At 40.5% G+C, this 25030-nt stretch overlaps 1 protein-coding gene across 3 annotated transcripts in view; it reads right to left on the bottom strand.

Annotated features, from left to right (window-relative positions):
- The window catches only part of ark2n (arkadia (rnf111) N-terminal like PKA signaling regulator 2n), a 129820-nt gene that overhangs the window by 24015 nt on the left and 80775 nt on the right, over positions 1 to 25030 (bottom strand). Inside the window, exon 3 of one of the 3 annotated variants that reach the window (XM_067983045.1) lies at positions 2452 to 10899. The exons of the other annotated variants lie outside the window; for them this stretch is intronic. Coding sequence (XP_067839146.1) covers positions 10436 to 10899 — 464 coding nt within the window. The 3' untranslated portion in view covers positions 2452 to 10435. Of the gene's footprint in view, positions 1 to 2451; positions 10900 to 25030 lie in introns of those variants that run through there. 3 annotated transcript variants of the gene reach the window in all.

The raw sequence follows: 25030 nt of genomic DNA, 5'->3' as shown, positions 1-25030 counted from the left end.
TCATCAGTAGTACATACATGCAAATATAAATACTTTAGCACCTACCCTTTAAAAAATGTTTGGCAAATATTTCCAGTCTTCAGATTCAGAAAGTATAGGCACATCTGGTTATTTCTGTAGCTGTGGTCCTGCATCTTCAGTGTTACCAAACAACACGTCGCTGAGCTTAAGAAACGTACTGCTTTAGTGCAGATCACTACAAGGGAAAGGACCATGGTATTCTGAGACAGCGTATGAGGCATTAAAATGCTCTTATCCAGGGTTGGCGGGGTTGGGAAAAAAGCCTATTCGTTTCAGGGTTTTGTGGTGCAGCTCAAAGAGGCTTTTACATTAAGCATAGTCAAAAATTAAGTCAGCCATTCAGATACAACAGCTTTAGCGAAAGTAAAATGCACTGTGCTTTTAATAAATATTTCCAGCTCTCTGTCACTTCTTAGGATCCAGATTCCTTTCACATGAAAATATGGCGCCTAAAATGATCACCATTCTGTTTGCTCAAAGGGGGTGAGCATGTATTGGTTTGTGATATTTCAATGTGAAATTATGTTTCAAAATAAAGTGCAAGAATATAATTTAATCATGGTGTATATGTTCTATAAACATAGTAGTGAAATTTATATGCTGATACAATTTTCATGGTTTTTATCCAAAATGGCAATTAGTGACCTGTATACAGGTGCAACTTAGACAACTGATTTTACAGTAATAAGCCAAGTGATGGACTGAGCCAATATTGAAATGAAGCCTCGCTTTCTACAGAACTCACTGGACTATTGTCCACATACAGGGGTGGGACCAAAAGTCAATAAAATGTTTAATTTCATGGAACCTTTATCATTTTTATGAATGATTTGTGCCAGATGCAAAAGCAGATGCTGTTTAAACAAAACATTGCTTCTTGCACATGTTTTGGTGCTGATCATTTTACAATGAATAAATGTACTTTTGCTTTTGGTTCTTCAATTGCATTTTTACTATAACTGGTTCAGTCACAGCAATAGAAAGCCAGAATTCACATTTATAAAATGTCAATGGCTCAAATGCTGCATCTTCTGAAAGATGCTTCAACTTCTACCCCCTCTTACACATGACACATAGATTTATCGCACTCAGAGGCAGTATAATCTATAAATGAAAGTTCTTTTAGTATCTACACTGCAAAAAGACCCTTTGGCCCTCTCTATGGCTGAGCTCAGTCATAAATCCTGAATGCGAAAAGATCAGTCTTCAGAGTGGGATAAATTAAATCTGGTTAACCAGAATTAGTTCACTTCCATACAAAACAATGTTCCATCAATTTCAGGAAGCAAAAAAAAACAAGGATAAATCCCAAAGGTTACTGATCAAAAGCAATAAGACTACAAATGAGGGGAGCAGAGGGAATGCATCTCAACTCAACATCAGACACTGGTTATAACACTCGACACAAAGCCAGAGGTAACAGCCAACTTCCTAGTGAGGGTTCATCGAGGTCACTGCCCTCAAAGGAAGGAGCGAAGAGAAATAAAAATGAGGTAAATAGCAACACAGGTTCGGGTGACTGTATCCCCATGGAAAATCTTCAGTTTCCACGGAACTGTTGGTTGGATGGAGAGGGGGTAAGAAATGGTGGAGAGTGGGGAAAAAGAACTCATGCAGGTCCGAGCAGCCAGTTCATGAGCAGCACTGCTAAAGGCTTATGGTCAGAATACTTGCCCAGGATAATGAAAATAAACTTAAAATGGATAATAAAAATAAGACTTGGGTTAATCAGTAAACATTGAGCAATTATATCCAAATCCTTATTGGATCACCTACCCAGGGCAAGCAAGTATATGGATTACTGCATCTACCCATACATAGCCACTGCTTTCTCTTCAGGATTCGGATGTGATTAGGGGTAACTGGAAAATGCACAGCTTTACAGAGCACTAAAGGTACATGAACAATTCCAGTTCCACAACACACTTCACTAACCACTGGTGTTTTTAGTCTTCAAATCTAAAAGTTCCCATTTGCTGGAAACTGGAAGTCATTTACCCATCGATTTTTGAAAACTCATGCTCTTAAACACTATCTGTAGGATTTTGCTCTAACTCTTATTCTTAACCATTGGCAGAAACATTCCCCAGGCTTTGCAAAGCAGTTATTTTATTTCCTATAGATTCTGCTAGGTTTCTTTGATGATAATATTTACACAGGAATTAGCTATTTTACATGCGGCTTAAGCTGCACCCCTCGCAAAATGAAACAAAATTAATAGAAGTTACTAATCTTGCAGGCAATTTCCACTGCAATACTCAAGGTTAAAGCAAACAAAACTTAGGGTGGCACGTGAGGTACATGGATACTCAAGTCTTCAAGTGCATCCCATTTCCTAGTCTGTAACACACCAAATGCTATTGCACCAGGCACATTTACAGTGCTGCACTCTGGAAACATCAGTACAAACAGAAGGTGAAGAAGCCAAAAGGAGTTTTTACTCTTTGAACAATTTATTTTCATTGAAGTTGCAGTATTATACACTTCTGGATTTTACAGGGTTTTTGGCAATACAGTACTTGGCAAACAATACCGTTACATAACGTAGGTAAGGTGTTGCAATAGCAATTCCCTAGAAAGTAAAGATGGACACAAGCAACAATTCTGGATGTCAGTTACTGGGAGCCACTGTGATCTTGCAAAGATCTTGTGATCTGAAAACACAGTTTATACCAAAATTGTGATGGATTATGATTTGTTTACTCTATTTGACACTTTGCAAACCGTTAACAAGGAGAAGAGTGCTGTTAGGTATTCTATCAACTACATTTTCCACAAATGCAAGTGATGGTGAGGTAAGGGAGTTAATCTAAACCATTACTGACTCATTAAAATGATGTGGATCAAAATTTGGCTTTGCAATTTTTCTTATAATTATAGACCTACAGCAAGTATCCATTCCAAAAATCTGAAGTAAACTGGCGCCGCTCAAGTGAACTGAATTGTCATTCAGTAAGGGACATCCTTCTTAATCTTAGTGATCTGCAACCTGAGACTAAGCACTGAAATACCACATGTTAGGGCTGAGAAGGCAGCCATCTTTAAATTAAAATCAACTAAAACCTAATTTAAAAAAAGATTGTATTTAGATAAGGAATGCTTAAGGATGACTACTGTAGGATCTTACACAGGAATATTCCATTAAGCTTAAGCTTCAAGATGCAAAATCTAGCCACAGCTGAGCCTGGATGATTAAAAATACTAACTTACAATTAGGGGAGCACTTCTTTCATTTAGTGAATTGTCTTGGTACAAATTAAAACTGGAGGGGTGGGAGAAGAAAAATTTAATCATTCTCGACAGAGGCAGTGCCTTCACTTCAAACTTGTGTTTAGGGTAGGCGAATATTATGACATAATTTTCTTTGTAATGACATAATATGTAATTGCACAATGATGCAATTACATATTATGTCATTACAATGATTTTCAAAAACACAACAGAATTTTCAGTAAAGAAGTGCAGATACATAGGTCATTAAAAGTGGTGGTTCACGTACATAAATCAAACTGAATCCTCAGTTTTATATGTAGAGGAATAGAATATAAAAGAAATGAGGTAATGTTGAATATACCAAGAAATTAGGCTACAATTGGAGTATTGTGTACAGTTTTAGGCACCCATTATAGGGACATTTAAGACAATGGAATGGGTGCAGAGTGGATTCACTTGGATGTTACCATGGAGGAGGGAATTACAGTTATGAAGAGAGATTTGAGAAGTTAGAGCATTTTTCGTGAGATCAACAAGAGTTCATGGTTATGATAGTGATGGATTGTTTTCCACTGGTTGGAAAGAGGTTAACAAAAAGGCACTAATTTAAGGTAATAAAAAGAATTAAAAGAGGTCAGACAAAAAATTACACAAGAATGTGGAATTCTCTGCCAGTTGTTGATGCAGAGTTTATACATTCTACTATAGAGGCAATGGATAGTTGCTTCAAAAAAAATATTGAAGAGTATGAGAAGTAAGCAGGAAGGTTGGATCAGACTAGGTGGCTCATGTAGAAGCAAAGAAAACCCAGCATGTACTTAATGGACTGAAATTACATTCTATGACTACGTGAAAAAAGGATAGTCAAAATTTTTTTTATATATAAAAAGTGCTTCTTTAAAGATTTTATTTGCACAGGTTTCTAAGACAGATCTCCCATTCCTCTAGCTTGTGCCGCACAATCCCATTCGACAGCTAGCAATTCACATGGGCGGGAGGAAACACTACTTGTTTCAAGAATACTCCCCCCACTCCTCCAACAGAAGATTCAGTGAATTTAACCAGTGAGTAGTTGAGCCAAAGAGAGTAGTTCTGCTGTGGTGAAACTGGCTTCAGTGGCCTCTGATATGGAGGAAAATTGGACTGGGTCCCTCTGCTGATTATCCAGAAACCCCTACTGGAAGTGTGCATGAGGACAAGAACAGATTGAATAGCCTACCAACACTCGCGTTAAGTCTTGCACAAGAGTAGACATATTGAGCAAGATAATGAGGACACTTCCTGCTGGTCATAGAGTCATCAGCGTTACAAAGGATGTCTGCAATTTGTGATTTTTTTTTAAAAGCTGATGGCTGTAATACTGACAATGGTGCTTGGGGTGAAATACAACTGGTGCATTGTCATGTCTCATTGTGGATCAAGTTTGTAAAAAATCAGTTTTGTAATCTTTTATACACTTCATCCATTTATTCAGGAGCAAGGCTTATTGTAAAATGATGCTTAGATAAAATATTGATGCTCGCCTTAATATGCACTCAACTTCGTTTTTAGTTCTGAAGCAACCTTCCTCCCCAAGAGAATCCCAACACAATCAGCTCAGGTTCCTTGAACTGATGGGATGCTGAAACTTTAAGCTTAAGAGTAGTCAATCAATAATGAGAATGTAGTTAGGATCATGGGCTGCCATCAGTTCCTAGTCATAGCCATAAAAATGCAGCACTATGAAAAGACAAGCAAAAAAATCTGTATTACAAAAGGAATTAATGGCTTTGAAAGTTAATATGAAAAATGTCAAAAAGCAAAAAAGGTACGAGTTTAAAACCATCTCTAAAAAAAATATAAATCACAGGTTCTGGTACTTGTGTCCACCTTTAGCACAGAGTTTATTGTTTTAAAGCAAATTGCACTGTAAATACTGTCCACAATTAGTGTCTATAGAAGTTGTGCTAATACTAATAACTCACTGTTCCAGTTCAAATAGCAGCTTCAATAACAGATTAAAGAGATGAAACCCTGTCTCCATTGATTTGCTTGAGCTGCTTTTTCAAAAACTGCTCAAGAAGAGTATCTTTGGAGATACTTTACATTCATCCTTATAGTGAGCCAGACATTTCAGAGACTGCTTTATCGCTAATGTACTGGTAAATCGACAAAACCAAGTAAGAGGAAGTATGAAATTTAAAACAATTTTTGGGAGAGCGAGGCAAGGAGAATGCATTTCTCTCTACAGACTGGTGGTGGGTGTTGGATTTTTCTTGCATCGCAAACCTTCATATGAGGTGGCACTTATCACGTTGCATAATGTTACAGCATATCACACCATAACACAGAATCATGCAGAACAACTAAGCAGACATTGTTCTGCGACTTTCCAATTATACTTTGGCGAGTAGGAGAAAGGGGAGGATATCTAAAGCTGCCAGCACCTTCTCACCCCACTCTGGGGTGAGACATCCCTATCTAGAACAGCAGCTAATAAATTCTTGATCTTAAGTTTAGCATCAGGGATTCCCCTGGACTCAAACTAATGGGGACAGGGCTGTAAACAATCAACCAACTATGACCACTCGTGATATTGTTAAAATTGTTAAAAAAAACAATAAACCCTAAACTACAAAAACCATTATAGATTTACCTCTTTCTTCCCCCCGTTCCCAGCAGAAAAGTTCTCACATGAAGACAAAATCCAGCAGCCTTCTGAACCTTTGCCTTTAACCTCTCTGCTTGGACAGCAAACAGCAAGGAGCAAAATAAATCTATAGTGGACAACTATGTCCAAACTACAAAGAATGATCGCAGTCGTCATGACACTGCTTTTGGCAAGTTCAATAGCTAGTTAGCTACTACCAAGGCATCACCATTCTGGGGACAAAGGAAAACAATTAAGAACTCTGGTTGCCTATCGACAGTAAGAGCCCGCGGCAATCAAAAGGCCATGGAATCAAATTTAGTTGAGGGTTAAAATTCAATCCAGGTTGACCATCAAGGGATACGTTCCCAGTCACTTTTAACAGCATTCAAATCAGGGATAGAGAACAACGGTTAAGGGGTACCTGTCCTCCATCACTGGTAACTGAATGGTTTAAAAATTAGTACACAACACATACACAAAAACTAGTGACAGTTTTGTCCTCCTAAAATGTACATATTCAACCAATTCGAGGGTGGGCATCAGACAAAACTGCCTGCCCATGAAATAATTTTACTTGGCTGTTTAGATGGAAGTCACTGATTCCATAAAAAGCTCAGATTCCATATTAATGAATAGGTCTGCAAAAAAGATGGTTGAAATACTTCGTGTCATTTGGGCCATTTCCACATTTTATTTGGGGGGGAAAAATAGCTTTTGGAGAGGTTTCATTTGAACTGTTTACCACAATACCCTGTTAAGTTTAACTTTCGTAAATACTGTAAGACGACAAAATTACAGATAGATTTCTGGTGATGGAAAAGACAAGTCAAAACACAGCTTACCATTGGTAGTAGTCGTGTAAATGCCTGCAGCAACACACCAGTTGGCATCCAAAGCATTTTAGTTAAACAGTAATTCAAAGTGTCATCAGCAAACTCTCAGTAATTTGACAGCAAAGACCGAAAGTCCGTAAGAAAGCTCTACGCCATGAAGTTGTCCCTGTGAACTTTAGTAATAGAAATCCAATACAATGAAATACAGGCAGGGCAACCTAGGAGGCTGAGTAACAGCATAAAATTTAAGTTCAGAAAATTAGGAATGGCACAACTCAGTTTTTAAGGAGACCCTCTTCTCTCCTGAATTTTTGTCAGTGGGATTTACAAACTCTTCCACTAGGAACCCTATTCAAATAACCCACCTAAGTTCACGAATGGAACAATTCTCATGTCTAATGGACAGCCATGCAACATTTATTCCAGATCCCAATACCAGGCAGTCTCCTTCCCTTTTTCTCTTCTTCTCCCAAGACTGGCACAGACAGATAACACAGTGGTCAAGGCTGTGATTCAGGGTCATATTACATCACCGAAATCCATCTAGATTGATGTCACTGTATTATTAATGAACATTAAACATCGTTATGTATAGCCAGCAAGTGTCAGCTGCATTACTTTTTTTAAAAAAAAGTTTAAATCTAAGAATTCCCAAAAGGAAGAGTTTTTTTTTGCACAGTTTGAACTTTGGTTTATCAGCACATGCAATGAATGGATAAACTAAAGCAGTTGGACATGGTCATTTTGTATAAACCACAGAAATACTGAACTTCAAGTTACTTCAGTGAGTATATTTGAAGATTAAAGAACATGCCTTGTGTTTCTTTCTTTTAAAAAACTCACATTTATGGAAGCTCCATGCTCTTATTGAGATTCTAAATGTAACTAAGCCTAATCTTCAGTTATTTAAATTGTAACCGTTTAACAGAATGGCACATTCACCAAAGGCCTACTGACATATAAAAGGGTAAAATTTACATACGCATATTTCGTTATGCCCATGACCTTGGCATTAGGATAGTCTAATAATGTGAATCTACTATATCAAAATGGCCATTTCACTGGGGGAGTGGTGGCTTAAATTATTTTTAATTTATATACCCTGAAAGATACATACACCGTTTGAAAGTTTTTCTCCCTCACCCTTACAATCTTTGAATGAGGATTTTCTCTTTCCAAATTTCTTCTCCTGCTCCTGAAAGTACCAATTCATGCTGGGATAGGTTTTCACAGGCAGCCCTTTTGGACTTCACCCAATTAGGCATTCTTTACGTGCGATACTAGATTGTGAACGTCAGTGGGCTAGGCAACCTTGGAAAACATCACAAAAGAGCCTAATTCCTGCCCTTACCTGCCATTCATATGTGCACTTCCAAAAGGAGTCAATGGACAGCAATCATGAGCAAGAGCCCTGGCTGATCATTTACCCTCCTTAGCCTAGGGGTATTGTGTTGCCAATTACAACACCCCTGTTACTGTCCGAGCTGAGATCGCAAGATAAATACAGACAATAAAGGCCATTTGGCCGATCTTAACCCATCCACATAGAAAAATCTCCCAATCACGGTTTCCAATTGTCACTTAAATGATTTCAATGTTTATGCCGCCAATATCTTACCTTTAAGTCCATTCAAAGTAGAAGTTATCTCAGCACAGACCAAGGATCAAGTCTAAGATTTTTCTGGTCAGTACCATCCCATGCAATTAACTCTCTGAGGTATTCGGGAGCACCTTGACATGAAATTTGATCCCTATGCAAAGTAAGCTTTCCTGGGTATTCTGCATCATAACATGTATATTTTTGTCAAGCAATCGGTTATTTTGAGATTATGTAAATAAAGTACAAGCACATTATCCATAAAATCTCAAATTTATAATCTATATCTTCCAATGATCTTTTATAGCTTCATACCAACTAGGAGGTGGAAACCCATGGCTCAGTTTGCAAAGGGTCTCAGTCATCAAAAGGTTTAATTTTTAAAAATACCTCTCTTTAATGACATCCAGTCTTATTTATTCAAGTTTTACACGAATCACCTACTCTACCAGGTCCATTTCTATTGCTGCTGTTAGGTGACCTAAAATTGAAGATTGATGTAAATATTTGGTCAATTTAAAATACATTTCAATTGTAACTGAAAGCATTTCAGAAATCTCCTGGTTGGTTTATTCACTGTATGCACATAGGTATCCAGGTCCAGGCCATACTCCAACTATTTTCTATTTGAAGGATATTCACCATTTTAACCAACATGTCCAGGGCACAGGGGGATGTGGGGATGGGGGGATGGACAACAAAATACAGTCTGCATCTGCAGTCTGGAGACACAGTTCAAAGCTTGATTCCCTTAGGTCAGTTGGTCCAGGGGAAATATCCCAAATCCAAGACAGGAGGAAGAGATGTTACTTGGCATTTGCAGGCAAATTATATAATTGCCCCAGTGGCCAGTTCAACACCCCAACCTATTGTGAACATATTTGTGCAGCTGACTGGGTCAATGTGTTCTAAACCTGAGACAACCATGTACAATGCTCAGTTTCTGCCACTACACTGCAAGCTAGCGATGTGGCATTAGAAGAAACACAATATAGCGTTATTATAGTGTAACTTTTACCACTGGCTTAGTGGACTTGAAATTGATCATTTCTGCTGGTACGATCCAAAGAAGTTCATCCCAGATCCTGAACTGAGCAATTTTCAATTCCTGTTGATTACTGAAAGGTCATGCAGTCAGAATAGATATTGCCTCTCTCTATTGCCCCACTCCCAAAAGAGGAATTACTTTCTACATTTGTTCACTAATGTGCAATAGTTTTGATGCAAAATGCAGGCCAGATGAAAAATAAACAAGTACACGGTAGCACTGGTGCCAAGTGATGGGGGCTTCAGAGGCTTTGCCTATCCATTATCTGTACTGAAAGGAGTAAAAGGAGGGGAAACTGGGGTGTCATTACAAATGTGATTCAAACTTATATCAGTACTTTCAGTTCTTATCCTAATAGTAGCAGACGTAAAGCAGGTTCTATATTATCAATTTTCAAAAACAAAGATTCTAGAGAGCTTTAGTGGAGTGCAGAGACTGAAGAGGGGGACAGCCAGAAAAAAGGTGGAAATTGGAAGGGGAAAGAGGAGATGGGCAAGAGGAAAGGACACTTGTAAAGATGAGGCATCAGTAACTGCAACTCTTTTGACAAGCATTCCCCCATCTCACACATTACCCAGACAACGTATGATACAGTAATCACTGGGCTTTTATTGGTCACTGTCTGCAAATTAGGATGGTCTCAGATGCACAAAATCAGAACTGTGGGTGCACCAACCTGAAATATAACTGTGTTTTTATTAACATATTAAGTAACTTGAAATTGTAAAAGTAGTTTTCATTTAACTGTATTGTAACTTTAACAATTAAAAAAAATATAATTTTGATTAATGAAGTCAATATGCCAATTGAACAGTTATATTTAGAAAAGTTTTCATGCCCTGCAATGTGACCAAAGGTAAAATCAGAGGTAGGTTGTTATAGTTATCATGGTGACTTCTGGCTTTAAAATTCTGTATTTCAAGCAGTCATTCTGAGATCAACAACAACCTAGCCACTGAAGTTCCTGCATTGTATACAAAAACTGCATTGCTGCCAATGTATGATGTTTAGAAATCTTTAGTTAAAAGATCTCCCCTCAAAAACACTAGTTTGGTTCAGAGTTTAATTATAAGATTTCAATTTCTGACCGTTTAAAGGTTTGAGTGATTGAGATCATGACCAGAGGAGTTTCCATTCTCCTGAAAACCAGTTAACGGATTGTTGTTGAAAACCATTTGATATGCTGGAGTACTGTCGGCATTTGGATGGTTGTTCACATAAGGGTTATATGACTGTTGTGGATTTGAATGGTTGCTGGACAGATGCATAAATGTGCTGGGTTGAGTAGAAGGGGGCATTGGTGTGCCCCTTGTTGGCATTTTGGGCTCCTGTCGATTCTGTTGCTGTTTTGTATCCTCATCAGTGTCCAAGCGGGTCAGCTTTTCCATCCACATCCGGAATCTCTCCTCTGTCTGCCGCTGCATCTCAGCAAAACAGTTCATTGCTTCCTCCAGGACATTGCCGATACAGTTCCGCTCCCATGAGATCCCACTGTCCAGTAGTCCGGCCATTTGGGCGGCAGTGCCTGCAGTCCCCTCTGCACGATTGTTGGCAGCTTGAAAGACATTGAGGCCATTTGATAAGAGTGATTACAACACACCCATTTTACCTTTTAAAGAGACAGGATCCCTTTCAGTCAGCCTTATCAAAAAGCAATTCTACATAACAGACTTGTATTACAGCTGCTTTTAAAGAAATCTACATTCACTTTTCTTCTGTGGACATTTAGTTGATAAGACCCAATCTATTGTCAGAATTTCAATAGTAAAAGTGAGATTACAGATATACTAGATGCAATATCTGACAAGCAAAATAGCATTGATCAAATGATTTTGGAAATAATCATTGAAAAGTAAAACCTTTTTTTTCATTTGAGGGTTGCTCCCAAGAGGGAAAACCATCAACTACTAGACTGCACTCTCTTTAGCCCTCAAAAAATACTACAATTTTTAAGTATGACATTAATACTACCAGGTTAAGAAAGGAAAATACAGATTTAATAATTTTAACCTCTTTTAAATTACCAAAAGGAATACTGCCTTTTTTAAAAAAAGTTTAAATTTAATTATATAGATTGTAGAGGAAAAGCAACCATAGTTTTGAAATTTTGCCACTCATCAATGTTAGTAGCTATTTTCATCAGTACTGAGAATTAATTTTGTTAAAATGTACATTTACAAAGTGGAATTTATAAATGAAGTACAGAAAGGGAAAGAAAGTTTAACTACTCTCGCAGATAACATGGAGTCCAATTTGTAGCACTGACTGTAGAAACTAATTCAAGGATAAAAAAACAAGGGACTTCCTAAAGGTTTTATTAGATTTGCACCATATCGATTAACTACAAGAAATGTGCTGCAGCCATAGCTTGGTGGTTTAAGTTCAGCTTCAGGTTTCCTGTAAATCCCAATAGCAAATGGCAAACTTCCACATTAACTGCATAAACATACAAGTTCAAGGGGCTATACATTGTCCTGTCTACTGGGTCAGGCAAAGGGATATCGGCTGTGATTTTTAAGATGTGGATGTTACAAATGCGGATGTTTTGAAAAATAGGATCGAGACTCCACCTCAAAAATAGTTGCAACATAACTAAGAGATTTAAGTTATCTTAGCACCAGTGGGAATTTACTACAAAAAAATAACACCTTCTGTCATTGCTGGTGAAGATGGGGTGCTTCCACAATGACTTCATTCCTTGTCAGCATTCTAAACTATGTAACAGGAAGTTGCAAGTGCCTGGCTAGAATACTTACATTCCATATCTCCAGCACTAGAAGAGATCAAACCACCAACTCTGTCTGCAGCAAATACTGTTTCCCATCCACAGTTACAGATCAGCAGTTGGAAAACACAAGCCTTTTTTCACAATTCTATAGATATATATTCATTATTTTATTATTGTGTTTTGTGCTATTAAAATCTGCATAATTTTTTTTCTCTCGGTCATTACTAAAAGATCAATACGGAGTTTAGCCTCCAACTTTCAGCTCCCTTTACTACCACAGCATGCTGGATGTAAAGAATGATTTATTTTGTTTCTAATTTTATTTACTGTCATGAACTTGCCGTAATGGAGCCTTAGTCCTCTAGTCAGAGCACTTTTTCCATATTTAAAGAGTGGCTCTGGGGTTACAGCTCACTTCCTACACAGAATAATATTGCTCCTTATGCAAAAACAATCAACATGTGTCCATTTATTCACCAATCTTATTAAGAGATAAGGCAAGGTAACCCAGGAGACATAAGTAAATAAGCAGAGTATTTTTATGTAAAGAATAAGATAAATAAACCAAATAAGAATGACAAATGTACTAGGAATGATAACCTCAAAGAGGAAGAGAATTTGGGAATAAAATGCATTCTACACGACAATATGTCAAAACAATAAAGTCAGAAGGAAAGGAGGGAAAAGTTGCATTTAACTAGACTCGGATATAATGCAATGAACTACCATTTTTAGGTACGCAGAGAATAGCACCCATTTGGACATCAGCAGATTCCTCCTCCAATTCCCACAACATCACCTACTTGCACTTAAGTAATACAGTCCTACTAGTACAGGTGCTGGAACTATCCAAAGAAATAAATGACTTAGTGCAGATAAGCAAGTTCTGATGCTTATAAACAACGACCCAAGATGTTGCCCACCCACCCACCTCTTCAGTTACTCTCAACCCCTTGATTTGGTAATCTCATCTGCTCTTAAGAAAAACAAGTGTAGATGACTAGAAATTCTAGTAGAAGAGCAGGCATCGTCAAGAAAGCTCAGCACTGCTAGTAACCATCAGAAACCTCACATTATACAAATCTTACATCTGCACCATGTTAGAATATTGTAGCCTTTTGAGAGAAAAGTCATCTTTTGCTAATGGACCCAGTACAGTCCAAATCCATGCAGATCAATTGGACTCAAAGAGGATGGTCCAAATCCATGCCAAAGTCCATTCTCTCCAACATTAGAGAGCTCCAACAAGGTTGCAAGTCCTCTACAATATAGAAGTTATGCTACAGCTATACAAAACCCTGGTTAGACCACACCTGGAGTACTGAGTTCAGTTATGGGCACCACACCTTAGGAAGGATATACTGGCCTTAGAGGGAGTGTAGTGTATATTTACTAAAATGTTACCTGGACTCCAAGGGTTAAATTACGAGGAGAGATTACACAAACTAGGGTTATATTCCCTGGAAGTTAGAAGATTAAGGGGTGATTTGATCGAAGTTTTCAAGATATTAAGTGGAACTGATAGGGTAGATAGAGAGAAGCTATTTCCGCTGGTTGGGGAGTCTAGGACTAGGGGATACAGCTTAAAAATTAGAGCCAGGACTTTCAGGAGTGAAGTTAGGAAATACTTCTACACGCAAAGGGTGATAGAAGCTTGGAACTCTCTTCGTAAACGGCAGTTGATGCTAGCTCAATTGTTAATTTTAAGTCTGAGATTGATAGATTTTTGTTAACCAAAGGTACTAAGGGATATGGGGCTCAGGTGGGTATATGGAGTTAGGTCACAGATCAGCCATGATCTCACTGAACGGTGGAACAGGCTCGAGGGGCTAAATGGCCTACTCCTGTTCCTATATTATGACTGAAGCAGCAGCGGAAAAGCTGCTGGCACTTGAGCCAAACATTCACATGTATGCTAGGAACAGAAGGCATGCCACAGCTGCACCTTAGCATTCTGCATCAATCCAAAAATTCTCAGGAAGTCTCAGCAGCGAAGCAAATCACACACAACTTCTGCCTATGGAACTCTCTCCAGGCAGTGTTGTCACCTGGGACTGTATCTTTCATATGTAGAAGTTCAAATGCAAAGTTATCCATCAGTTGCTGATTCAGGCTTGTCAGAGCATGCATTAGGCTACAGATATTCTGTGACTTGCCCACTGGTACAATTCCTCCAAGTCCTTCTGTGTTCCCAGCAATCACCAGAGTCAAATTTCTGAGACATCTGCCCTCTTTACAGTTGCCTCCAGCTGCACCCTGTTATGCCACCTAATATACAAAAAAAAAGAAAAAATCTCAAACTTCGGCCTTTTTATTATGGCCAAGCCATCAAAAATATGGCAATTTCAAAAAATTTAAAGCTTTCTATTCCTTGACTGGCCATTGGTTTTGGCCTTTTATAGGAAAATCAGAGGCTTAAAATTCAATTAAATGGATTTATTGTTTTGCAAAAAAATTCAAAATGAGATTCAATCAACAAAAGACCAGTTTAATCTCCATTTAATGAACTTTCTCAGTAATTTTCCAAAAACATGCCCTCACTTGCTAAATATAGTTAAGATCCCAGGTTTTATTCCCAGTCTGTGCTGGGGTGTGAAAAAAAACTCAGGAACCAATGGGCCATCAGTTTACATAAATCAGTTGTGACATATAAGTTAAGGTCTTCAAAATTTGATGCATCAACTTTACTGTTAAACCATCATGGAATCGTTCCTTAGTCCAACCGGTGATGATGCCCTCCACCCAATCTGAAGGCTAACTGTGGAGAGAAAGGTGGCTTGGCTAGTCTGTTTGGTCACACATGGTTAGCCTGGAAAACGGTCGGAAACACCTAAATGTTGTCTGCTTTCCTGGACTATGTGGAAAAAGTCAGGCCTTGAAGATGTGCCAATAAATATTTGATTACTGGACTGCTAGAATATATTTTTTGAAATGGATGTATAAAAGAGATCTTCGAAAATGCAGCTATGCCCAAACCCTGATAAGGAAAGCCAGAGCAAAAAAAAAGTACACATGGATACAAAACTGGCTAAGTGACAGGAAACAAAGAGTAGTGGTGAACGGTTGTTTTTTGGACTCGGGGAAGGTATACAGTGCTGTTCCCCAGGGGTCGGTACTAGGGCCACTGCTTTTTTTGATATATATTAATGACTTGGACTTGGGTGCACAGGGCACAATTTCAAAATTTGCAGATGACACAAAACTTGGAAGTGTAGTAAACAGCGAGGCGGATAGTAATAGACTTCAGGAGGATATAGACAGGCTGGTGGAATGGGCGGACACATGGCAGATGAAATTTAATGCCGAAAAGTGCGAAATGCGAAGTGATACATTGTGGCAGGAAGAATGAGGACAGGCAATAAAAACTAAATAGTACAATTCTTAAGGGGGTGCAGGAACAGAGAGACCTGGGGGTATATGTGCACAAATCTTTGAAGGTGGCAGGACAGGTTGAGAAAGCCGTTAAAAAAGCATACGGGACCCTGGGCTTTATAAATAGAGGCATAGAGTGCAAAAGCAAGGAAGTTATGTTGAACCTTTATAAAACACTAGTTCTGCCACAACTGGAATACTGTGTCCAAATCTGGGCACGCACTTTAGGAAGGATGTGAAGGCCTTTGAGAGGGCGCAGAAAGGATTTACTAAAATGGTTTCAGGGATGAGGGACTTCAGTTACATGGATAGACTAGAGAAACTGGGGTTGTGTTCCTTAGAGCAGAGAAGGTTGAGAGGGGGTTTGATAGAAGTGTTTAAAATCACGACAGGTTTAGATAAAAATAGAGAAACTGTTCCCATTGGCGGAAGGTTTGAGAACCAGAGGACACAGATTTAAGGTGATTGCCAAAAGAACCAAAGGCGCCGTGAGGAAAAACTTTTTTCGCAGTGAGTAGTTACGATCTGGAATGCATTGTCTGAAAGGGTGGTGGATGCAGATTCAATCGTGGCTTTCAAAAAGTAATTGGATAAATATATGAAGGGAAAAAATTTGCAGGGCTACGGGGAAAGAGGGCTAGCTGGAAGGCTCTTACAAAGAGCCGCCACAGGCTCGACGAGCCGAATGGCCTCGTTCTGTGCTGTAACGATTCTATAATTCTATCTGAGATCTCAACTGCACCTTTGAAAAGGTATAGCAGCCAACCACTGGGTGACTTAGAACTGTAGCACAACAGATCCAAGCTAAACCTACAGAATTGAGATATAGAATAGCATACTCAATTTATATAAATAACAAACACCTTGGGCCCGATTTTAGCAGGGGTGCGGGTTCTCGGCGGGTGGGCAAGCGGGCGCGTTATTAGTGGGTTTCCCGCGCGATCGTAGCAGGCAAACCACTAATTGGAGCCACTTACCTACTCCTCCGGGTTCCCCGCTGCTGATCTGCGCGTCAGGCGGGCTGCGCATGCGCAGTAAGAACTGTCAGCTGGAGGCGCTCTATTTAAAGGGGCAGTCCTCCACTGACAGATGCTGCAACAAATAGCAAAGATGACTGCATGGAGCAGCCCAGGGGGAACGCTGCTCCCAGTTTAATGATGCCTCACCCCAGGTATCAATACATGGGGTGAGGAGGAGGGGGAGGACAGAGATCTTCCACCCGGCGGGCGGGAGGAAGTGGCCCGCCTCCGCCACCAGGAAGGCCTGGCTCGAGGTGGCAGAGGGGGGTCACCTGCGCCACCAACATATCGCCCACCTGCACACAGTGCAGGAGGCGGTCCAATGACCTCAGTAGGTCAGCCACAGTGAGTACACGTAGTCTTTCCCCTACACTCCGTCTGCCACATCACCTCGCCAGTACTCACCCCCCCACTACCACACAACACAATCCTCATACAATCTCATGGCTCTATCTCATACTCACTCTCTCGTGCATCTCTCTCACGGCCAGCCTCACTCAACCTGCCACCACCTGTGCTGCAGCCACAGGGCATGCATCACATATGTGCAGTAGGCAGCGTAAGGCAAACGTGTCGTGAGCATGAAGGGGATGCACAAGGGTATTTGAGGGTTTGTCATGGTTGTTACTTCTATTGAATTTCAGAACAACTCACATCACACATTATATTGGCACCACTACTGCCATGTCTTCGCGAATCCTGTCCGGTTTGTGCAATAATGCCCGCTCCTGGGCATCACTATGAGGACCCACCACTGATGCCACCCATTGTGTCACTGCAGAGTGGGTGTAGGTGTATTTGCAGGGCTCTTCTGCGCAGACGACTGAGAGACATCGGCGATGTCCCCGGTTGCACCCTGGAAGGCTGTGGAGAAGTTCGGGAGGGCAGTGGTGACTTTGACAGCGACAGGTAGGAAGATGGTGCACGGGCCAGCCAGGAGCAGCTCGGCATGAAAGAGGCTGCAGATGTCCACGGCTACATGTCGAGTGACTCTGAGCCTCCGTATGCACTGCTGCTCAGAGAGGTCCAGGAGGCTGAGCCTCGGTCTTGGAACCTGTGGCGAGGGTAGTGCCCTCTGCGACGCATCTCTCTCTGCGGTAGCCCTCCCTCCTGCTGTACAGGTGGATGTGTCACAGCACTCTGTTGTGGAGCTCCACGTGTCAGAGGTGGACGGCGAGGCTGGTGATGCTGTTCACCCTCCGAGGAGGTCATGACTGCAGCTACGGCGGCCCACATCCGCAAGATGTACATCTGAGGGGGTCCACAAGGTAATTACATGTCTCCGGACCCCGGGGTAAGTGTGCAGGTTGGTGACTTTGACCGTCAGGAGGAGGGTGGTGGAGGCCAAACTTTGTCCCAAGTGACAGAGTGGCCTCCTGCAATGGCTAAGGGTCTCCCCCCACCTACCTGTCAAATGGACCTTTGCAGCTGCCACAGGCTGACAGCTGCAACACGTCCATTCGATCTGGGAGTGTTTCCCCCAGTGTGGGAAACACTCCCATGTTGATCCAAAATCACACACAGTCCCTTAATCAGGTCAGTCAATGACCTGAAATAGCTAAGTAAATACTCTCAAGTGGCATCCCGCTGGCTTTAATTGCCTGCGGGATTCCCACCAGCGGGGGCTGCGCGCGCACGCCGGCGCGTCAGCGGGGAACCCGGAAGTGGGCGGGATCGAGGCGGGATCCGGTCGGGATCCTGGATTTCCCGATTTTCGAGGCCCCCCCGCCGAGAACGCACCCGATAGCAGGTGCTAAAATCGGGCCCCTTATGTACATATGTGAACAAGCCAAAAAAAATCTTCTGAAATAATAGGTTTTGGAAAATTGTGACAACAGTCCCACAACCCTCAGCCACTTCACTAATACCAAACTCAGGCATCAACTCTAAATTTAAAAATATGGTGGCTTAGGGTGGGTTTCTTGATTCAGAGGCATTTTGGCCATTACACAAAATATCTGATAGCAAATGGGCAAGGCATTAAGCCGATATTCATCAGTTTGTTGTGCGTTATCTGAGATATCATAACCTAACCTTAATGGATCTTGATGGTGCCAGCTACTGACCTTGATTCCATAGCTTCTAGGTTGTGTCGGATGTTACAGCACCAACTAGCTTCAAGAGCACTGTAACCTCAGTTTGTCAGCTTGGCTCAGTTGGCAGTATTCTCATCCAAGTCAGATGATTGTGGGTTCAAGTCCCACTTCAAGAATTTTTTCAAGCAGTACGGACGCTGAACTGCAATATCAGAGGTGCTGACCTTTGGATGAGGCATAAAACTGAGGCTTCATCTGGCTGTTCTGGTGGACAAAGATCCCATGGCATCATTCAAAGAAAAGTAGAGAATTCTCCTAGTGCCCTGTTCTACATTCCTCCCTCTACCAACTCTACCAAAAACAGATCATTTATCTCATTTGCTGTTTTGTGGAGCCTTGCTCTACATAAAATGGCTGCCACATTTGCCTATATAGCAGTTATTGCACTTCAAAATAATTAATTTCATGGAAAGTGCTTTGAGATTTCTTATGTTCTTACGAGGTCTGTGAGAGACATAAGTAAAATACTTGCAACGCTTACTTTTCTTTTGCAGAATCTCCCGGGTACTGACATACCGATCTCTGCCGTGCTGCCGTGGGGGAGTCCCATACCAAAATCATGCACTTACTGAGAGTGCTCCCACCAACTAGCAGCCTATTTCAAAGCAACATTGATGAAAACTTGGGAGCATCTCGCATGCCATCTCTAACAAAAAATATCCATGGACAGAAAGACTGAGGAAAATTGGAGAAAAAAATTATTTTAATTCTACAGCACTCAAATGTCTTGGGCGCATCACAATTTCTCCTGGCTCAACACCGGGAAGACCAAAGCCATAGTCTTTGGTCTCACCAGAAATCTCTCTCCCTTGCAACTGGTTCCATTCCTCTCCCAGCTGAACCAGACTGTTCGTGATCATGGCTTCCTGCTCAACTTTGCTTTAAACCTCACATCCTATGCATTACCAACACCACAAGACCACATACTTTCAACTCTACCACCGCTGACACCCTTGTACGTGCCTTTGTCACTTCCCGGCTTGACTACTCTTCACTGTCTCCTTGCTGGTCTCCCATCCTAGACCATAAGCAAACTCCAACTTGACCTAAACTCTGGCACATATGCCTGACCCACACTAAGTCCTGATCACCTAACACCCCTATCCTGCACTGAGTCCTGGTCCCCCAAAGCATTAAATACAACATTTGTGTCATCCTATAAATCCCTCCATGGCCTTAACTCACCCTATCCCTGCAATCTCTTCAAGCTCTATAACCCTTGCCAAATACTGCATTCCTCTGATTCCAGCCTTCTATGCATCTCTTCCTTCACCCCACCAATGGTGGCAGAGCTTTCAGGCGCTGCTTTTTAGAAATCCCTCGCTAAACCTATTTGCCTTTTCCCCTGTCAAAAACTCAAAACCCATCTCCTGGCCAAAGTTTCAGTCGACCTTTCTACTCCATAGATGCCAACCGCTCGCGTTTGGAGTAGACAACATGCTTTTTTAACCTCTGTCCATTCTATTCACATAGTGCCTTGTCAAATTGCGTTTTTGGCTCCAAATAACTAACTTTGCAGAGTTTATAATTTGCCGCTTATGCGCAGGTGGATGTCGTTCATGCACAGAAACTTGACACAGTTGGAGCTAGAAACATGATTTGAAGGTGCACAATGCAAGGAAGTTTGCTAGGTGTATAGCATAGTACCTAAATCAACTCGAGCAAGTTTTAGTCAATTTTTACAAGTCAACACAATTCTATTTTTAGGTTTCCAAACACAACAGATTATGGTTTTGATGATCCTCCCCCACATATTTCCTAGAAAGTTACTCTGCTACAGCTGGGTACCTTTATCTATGTTAAAGAGATTCACAATAGACAAGAACCCCTCCCCTCTTCCCACCTCAAGTACATCATCTTTTGTTCATAGTTAATGAAACACAGCAAATATGTAGACAGGTCGATCAATACTGGCAGTTTTGTCTTTAGCTTTGGGAACCTCAAAATTTTCAAAAAGCTCGGCCTTGCTAATCAAAGTCTTCCTACCCTCCCTACGTATAGGGTAGATATATACCTTCCAAACTACCTATAGCTTAGGTGACCAAACGTACATGTACCTAATGGCATACAGTAGCACAGCACTTTTAAAGGCACTCACCTTTTTGCTGCTGCTCATGTCCTGGTTCCATGATTGTGGGGAAAGGTGCACAAACCCACCTGGTACCCAGTTTGAAAAGCTTCTCAAAAAATTTCTCCTGTGGCTAGTCCATATATTCCCACTTTTGTGTACTTCAGTCTGTTTCTGTACCCCCCACCCCCTCCCTCCATATAATAAAACTGATGGAATTTTAAGATTAGCTGCAGCTTAAGTCATAAGTTCATATGCCCTTTGCACTCCCATTGTAACTACTTCTTTTGGTAGGGCGTGCAGTTAAACTGAATTGGGGAATGTGATCCCAAAGGAATTTAACTTATTCAGTCGCTTTGAGGCAGTGGCATTGGTCCTAGGCCGTTAGACAAGACTGTTTCTCAGTTGTATGATATTTTTAAAGTTACCAATTTTTGGGGTTGTGTCAGCTATTCCAAGATTTGTAGGTTGGCATATAAGGCTACCCTCCTGGCTCAGCATCAGTTTTCCTTACCCCTAGTTCTGAAGCACCATGGGATATTTCTTGATTAAAAGGCACTACATAAATGCAAGTTGTTGATACTATGATGATGCCTATACTTCAATCAGTAACTGCACTAAATTAGTGCCATGAACAATTCCATAGAAATAAATAGTTGAGCTTTAAAAGATACTGGTCCAACTCTCAAAAGTGTTACCGCGAAATAGAAGTATTTCATTGAAAGAGCCTCTGATCACAATAGTATGCCAGGGAGGGGGAAAGAGAAGAGAACTCTGAATACTAATCAAAATGTATCAGAAATGTATCAGAAATTACAATCAAATGACCAAACTAAACTACTGCTGTCTCTAAATATATTTAATAAAAAACAATTCCTGGGCAAAACAGCTTTTGTTACAGTATGTGTACTCAGACTTAGAGACTTATCAGACTAATAAATGTTATCTTGGCTCAGTTGTTTGCACTCACATCAAGAATTAGATTTTGGATTCAAGCCCTACTCCAGGACTTGGTTTACACTCCTGTGAAGTGCTGAGTGAGCAATGCAGTGCTGGAGCTAATGCCCTTCAGAAGAGACATTAAATCAAGGTCCGTCTATTGATGACTGAGATCCCACAACATTATTCAAAGAAGGAATTCTCCGAGTACTAACATTCCTCCAATTCTCCCTGAATACTAATATTCCTCCCTCAACCAACACCACTAAAAACAAATGAATGCATCATTGATGTTTGTGGGATGTTTCTGACGCAAAATGGCTGCTATGTTTGCATACATAATTCATTGTATGTGAAGACTTCCAAACATTCAATAGAAATGATAAGGGGCTATATAATTGCAAGTCTTTCTTTCAAAAGATGCAAGTAAGCTTTCAGAGAGCTTTTCATGTACTTGGATAATAAGCTATGTAGGCATATAGTGAACCTAGAGGTATCAAAAGTCTGGAGAAATTATTCTGATCCCAGGTTGTTCATATAAATTAGTAACAGTACAGGTCCCAATTCCTGTATTCTCCCTCTCCCCAAGCACAAAAAAAGTACCTCAACCAGTACCCAAACCTTCCTCCCTTTGCGAACTAATTTCTTATCCATTCACAGGTAAATTCCTGGCACTTATTAAGGTTAAACAACAGCTTAACATGTAGATCCTTATCAAGGCTTTTTCTTTTCTTGTCCTAGATAGTACATTAATTCAGGTAGGCACATATCATTCCAATGTTCAGATTTCAAATGAGCTCACAGGGGAACAACTCAAGTTGTCTCATGTGAGGCGCATCAGGAAACAGAAGTAATTCACCAGAGTAATTGATTTGCTATGTTTGCGATCATGTCCAATCTATTTATATATTAGTTACAAAAAGTGCCTCTGATTGCCACTATTTTTCTTTTTTAAAAGCAAGATCCCAATAAAAGAGAAAGAGAGAGAGAGAGAAAGAAAGAAAGAAAGAAAGCACCCCACAAAGAAAGCAACCAAGCAAGTACGTACATCAAATCGTATAGAGGTTGTGAAGTGCAGAGGAGAAATTATGGAATAAAATATCAGAGATGGAAAAAACTGAGGGAGGGTGCGAGGAAGCCAGGGGGACAGAGAGAGAAACACACTACAGTATAAAACTGCAAGTATAAACTGGGTCTTGGAGAGTCAAGTCGTGCCCCCAACACCTGTCCCCTTCACAGAGAGCCAACAAGACAAAACGTTTTTTTTACAAACTAATTAATTGAAGGTTTTACTTCAGTTGATATTATGAACACTGGCAAGTACAGAATTTATTTCCATCCATCCATCTCACTGATAGACCAACATCAACATTGGAAGGATGCAGAAGATATTGAAACCAGCAAACAAACCTCCCCATTCTCTATTTGTTCATAATAAACACCGAAGCAAACTAAACAAGAATACATTTAAAGAAGTATAGAGTATTTCAATGATTTGTATTTATATAGAGCCTTTAACATAGAAAAATGTCCCAATGGTTGAGAGAAAAACACCAAAGGAAGAGAAATTAGTATGGTGGCCAAAAATCTTTGTCAGAAGTTGAATTTTAAGGAAGGTATTAAAGAGGCAGAGAGAGATGGAGAAGCAGAGGTGTTTATGAAGGGAATTGCAGAGCAGGACCTAGTGGCAGAAAGTACAGCCACCAATTGTGGGGCAAAGAGAGTCAGAGAAAAAGGACAAGGCCATGGAGGGATTTAAACACAAGGATGTGAATTTTAAATTTGAGGCTTTGAAGGACCGGGAGTCAACGTATGTCGGTAAAAGCGGGATGATGCGCAAAACAGGATTTAGTGCAGGATAGTATATGAGCAGCAGGATTTTGGATGAGCTGACATTTGTGGAGGGCGGAGAATGGGTGGCCAGCAAGGAAGAGACAAAAGCATGGAAGAGGGTTTCAGTAGCAGATGGACTGAAGCAGCAGCAGAGGCAGGCTACGTTAGGGAGCTTGGCAGTCTTCGTGATGGAGAGGACATGGGGTTGCAAGCTTGTCTATTATGCGACAGATTTTGTCTGAATATTATTGAAGATAAATCTTAAGTCTGAACACGTTTGAGAAGAAAACCTATTGGAGAAAAACAAAACACCTAGAAATATGTTACAAAACCAGATTATGACCTAGGGAATCCAAGAACGTCAAACTACAGCATCAGTTTATAACTGTCACCCGAGACAGAGATTAGATTACGACTGAAATAAAAATAGAAAATGCTGGAAAAGCTCAGCAAGTAAGGCAGCATCTGTGGAGAATGAAACAGAGTTAACGTTTCAGGTTGAAGACCTTTCGTCAGAACTGGAAGATGTTAAAAGAGTTAAAGTTTTGGAGCAAGTACAGGGTCAGGGAAAGGGGGGGGGGGGGGGGAGGAAAGAACAAAAGGGAAGGTCTGTGATAGGGTCGAGGACACAAGTGATCAAATGACAAAAGGGATGATAGTGCATGGCAAGGAGGATGGTAATGGGACTGGTTAAGAAACAAAAGATTGATCTGGAGTAGCTGTAAATGGCAGCAGCAGAACTATTACCAGCACTAGCTGACCGATAAAATGGGAACAGTGGCTATGATCTGAAGTTATTGCAATCAATGTTGAGTCCCGAAGGTTGTTAAGTTGGTAATGGTTCTGCTGCTGCCATTTACAGCTACTCTTGATCAATCCTTTGTTCCTTAACTTGCCCCATTACCACCCTCCTTGCCTCGCACCATCATCCTTTTTGTCATTTGATCACTTGCACCCTCTACCCTATCACAGACCTTCCCTTTTGTTCAGACCTCCCCTCCCCTTTCCCGGCTCTGTACTTCCTTAAAAACTTTAACTCTTAACATCTTCCAGTTCTGACAAAAGGTCTTCGACCCGAAAAGTTAACACTTTCTTTCTCCACAGATGCTGCTTGACTTGCTGAGCTTCTCCAGCATTTTCTGTTTTTATTTCAGATTTCCAGCATCCGCAGTATTTTGCTTGATTTAGATTACGATTGAGCTCACTTATCAGTATTGTCTATATTTTAAAATGTTGTGTTTTACATTTTATATATTTAAAGATTAGAAGCCACAAACTGTCATGCATTAACATGCGCTGATGTTCGTTTAAGGATATTAGTGTCTTTTGTAAGTATTAAAAAGAGGAAAATCAGTTTCTCACTCACACTTATGGATATACAATTGTGTCCTTTCCGAGTGCCTACACCTCAGTAGTGGGAATAGATCTAAATGACAAAAATAGGCTAGCAGCAGCAGAAATAAAACAAAGGAATCGGAAAACCATTTAATAAAACAATTTTACAAACATAAATACTACAAAAAGTGGGTGTATCAGTTTTTCTTTTAAAGACGACTTAATGATTTAACTTCAGCCTGTCTAAAGTAGTCAGTTAAATACTGTCTGAAGGTACACTCATCACAGCCTTTCAG

This window comes from Heptranchias perlo, chromosome 1 (assembly GCF_035084215.1).
Source record: "Heptranchias perlo isolate sHepPer1 chromosome 1, sHepPer1.hap1, whole genome shotgun sequence".
Classification (NCBI taxonomy): Eukaryota; Metazoa; Chordata; class Chondrichthyes; order Hexanchiformes; family Hexanchidae; genus Heptranchias; species Heptranchias perlo.
This window is presented reverse-complemented; position numbering and strand designations above follow the sequence as displayed.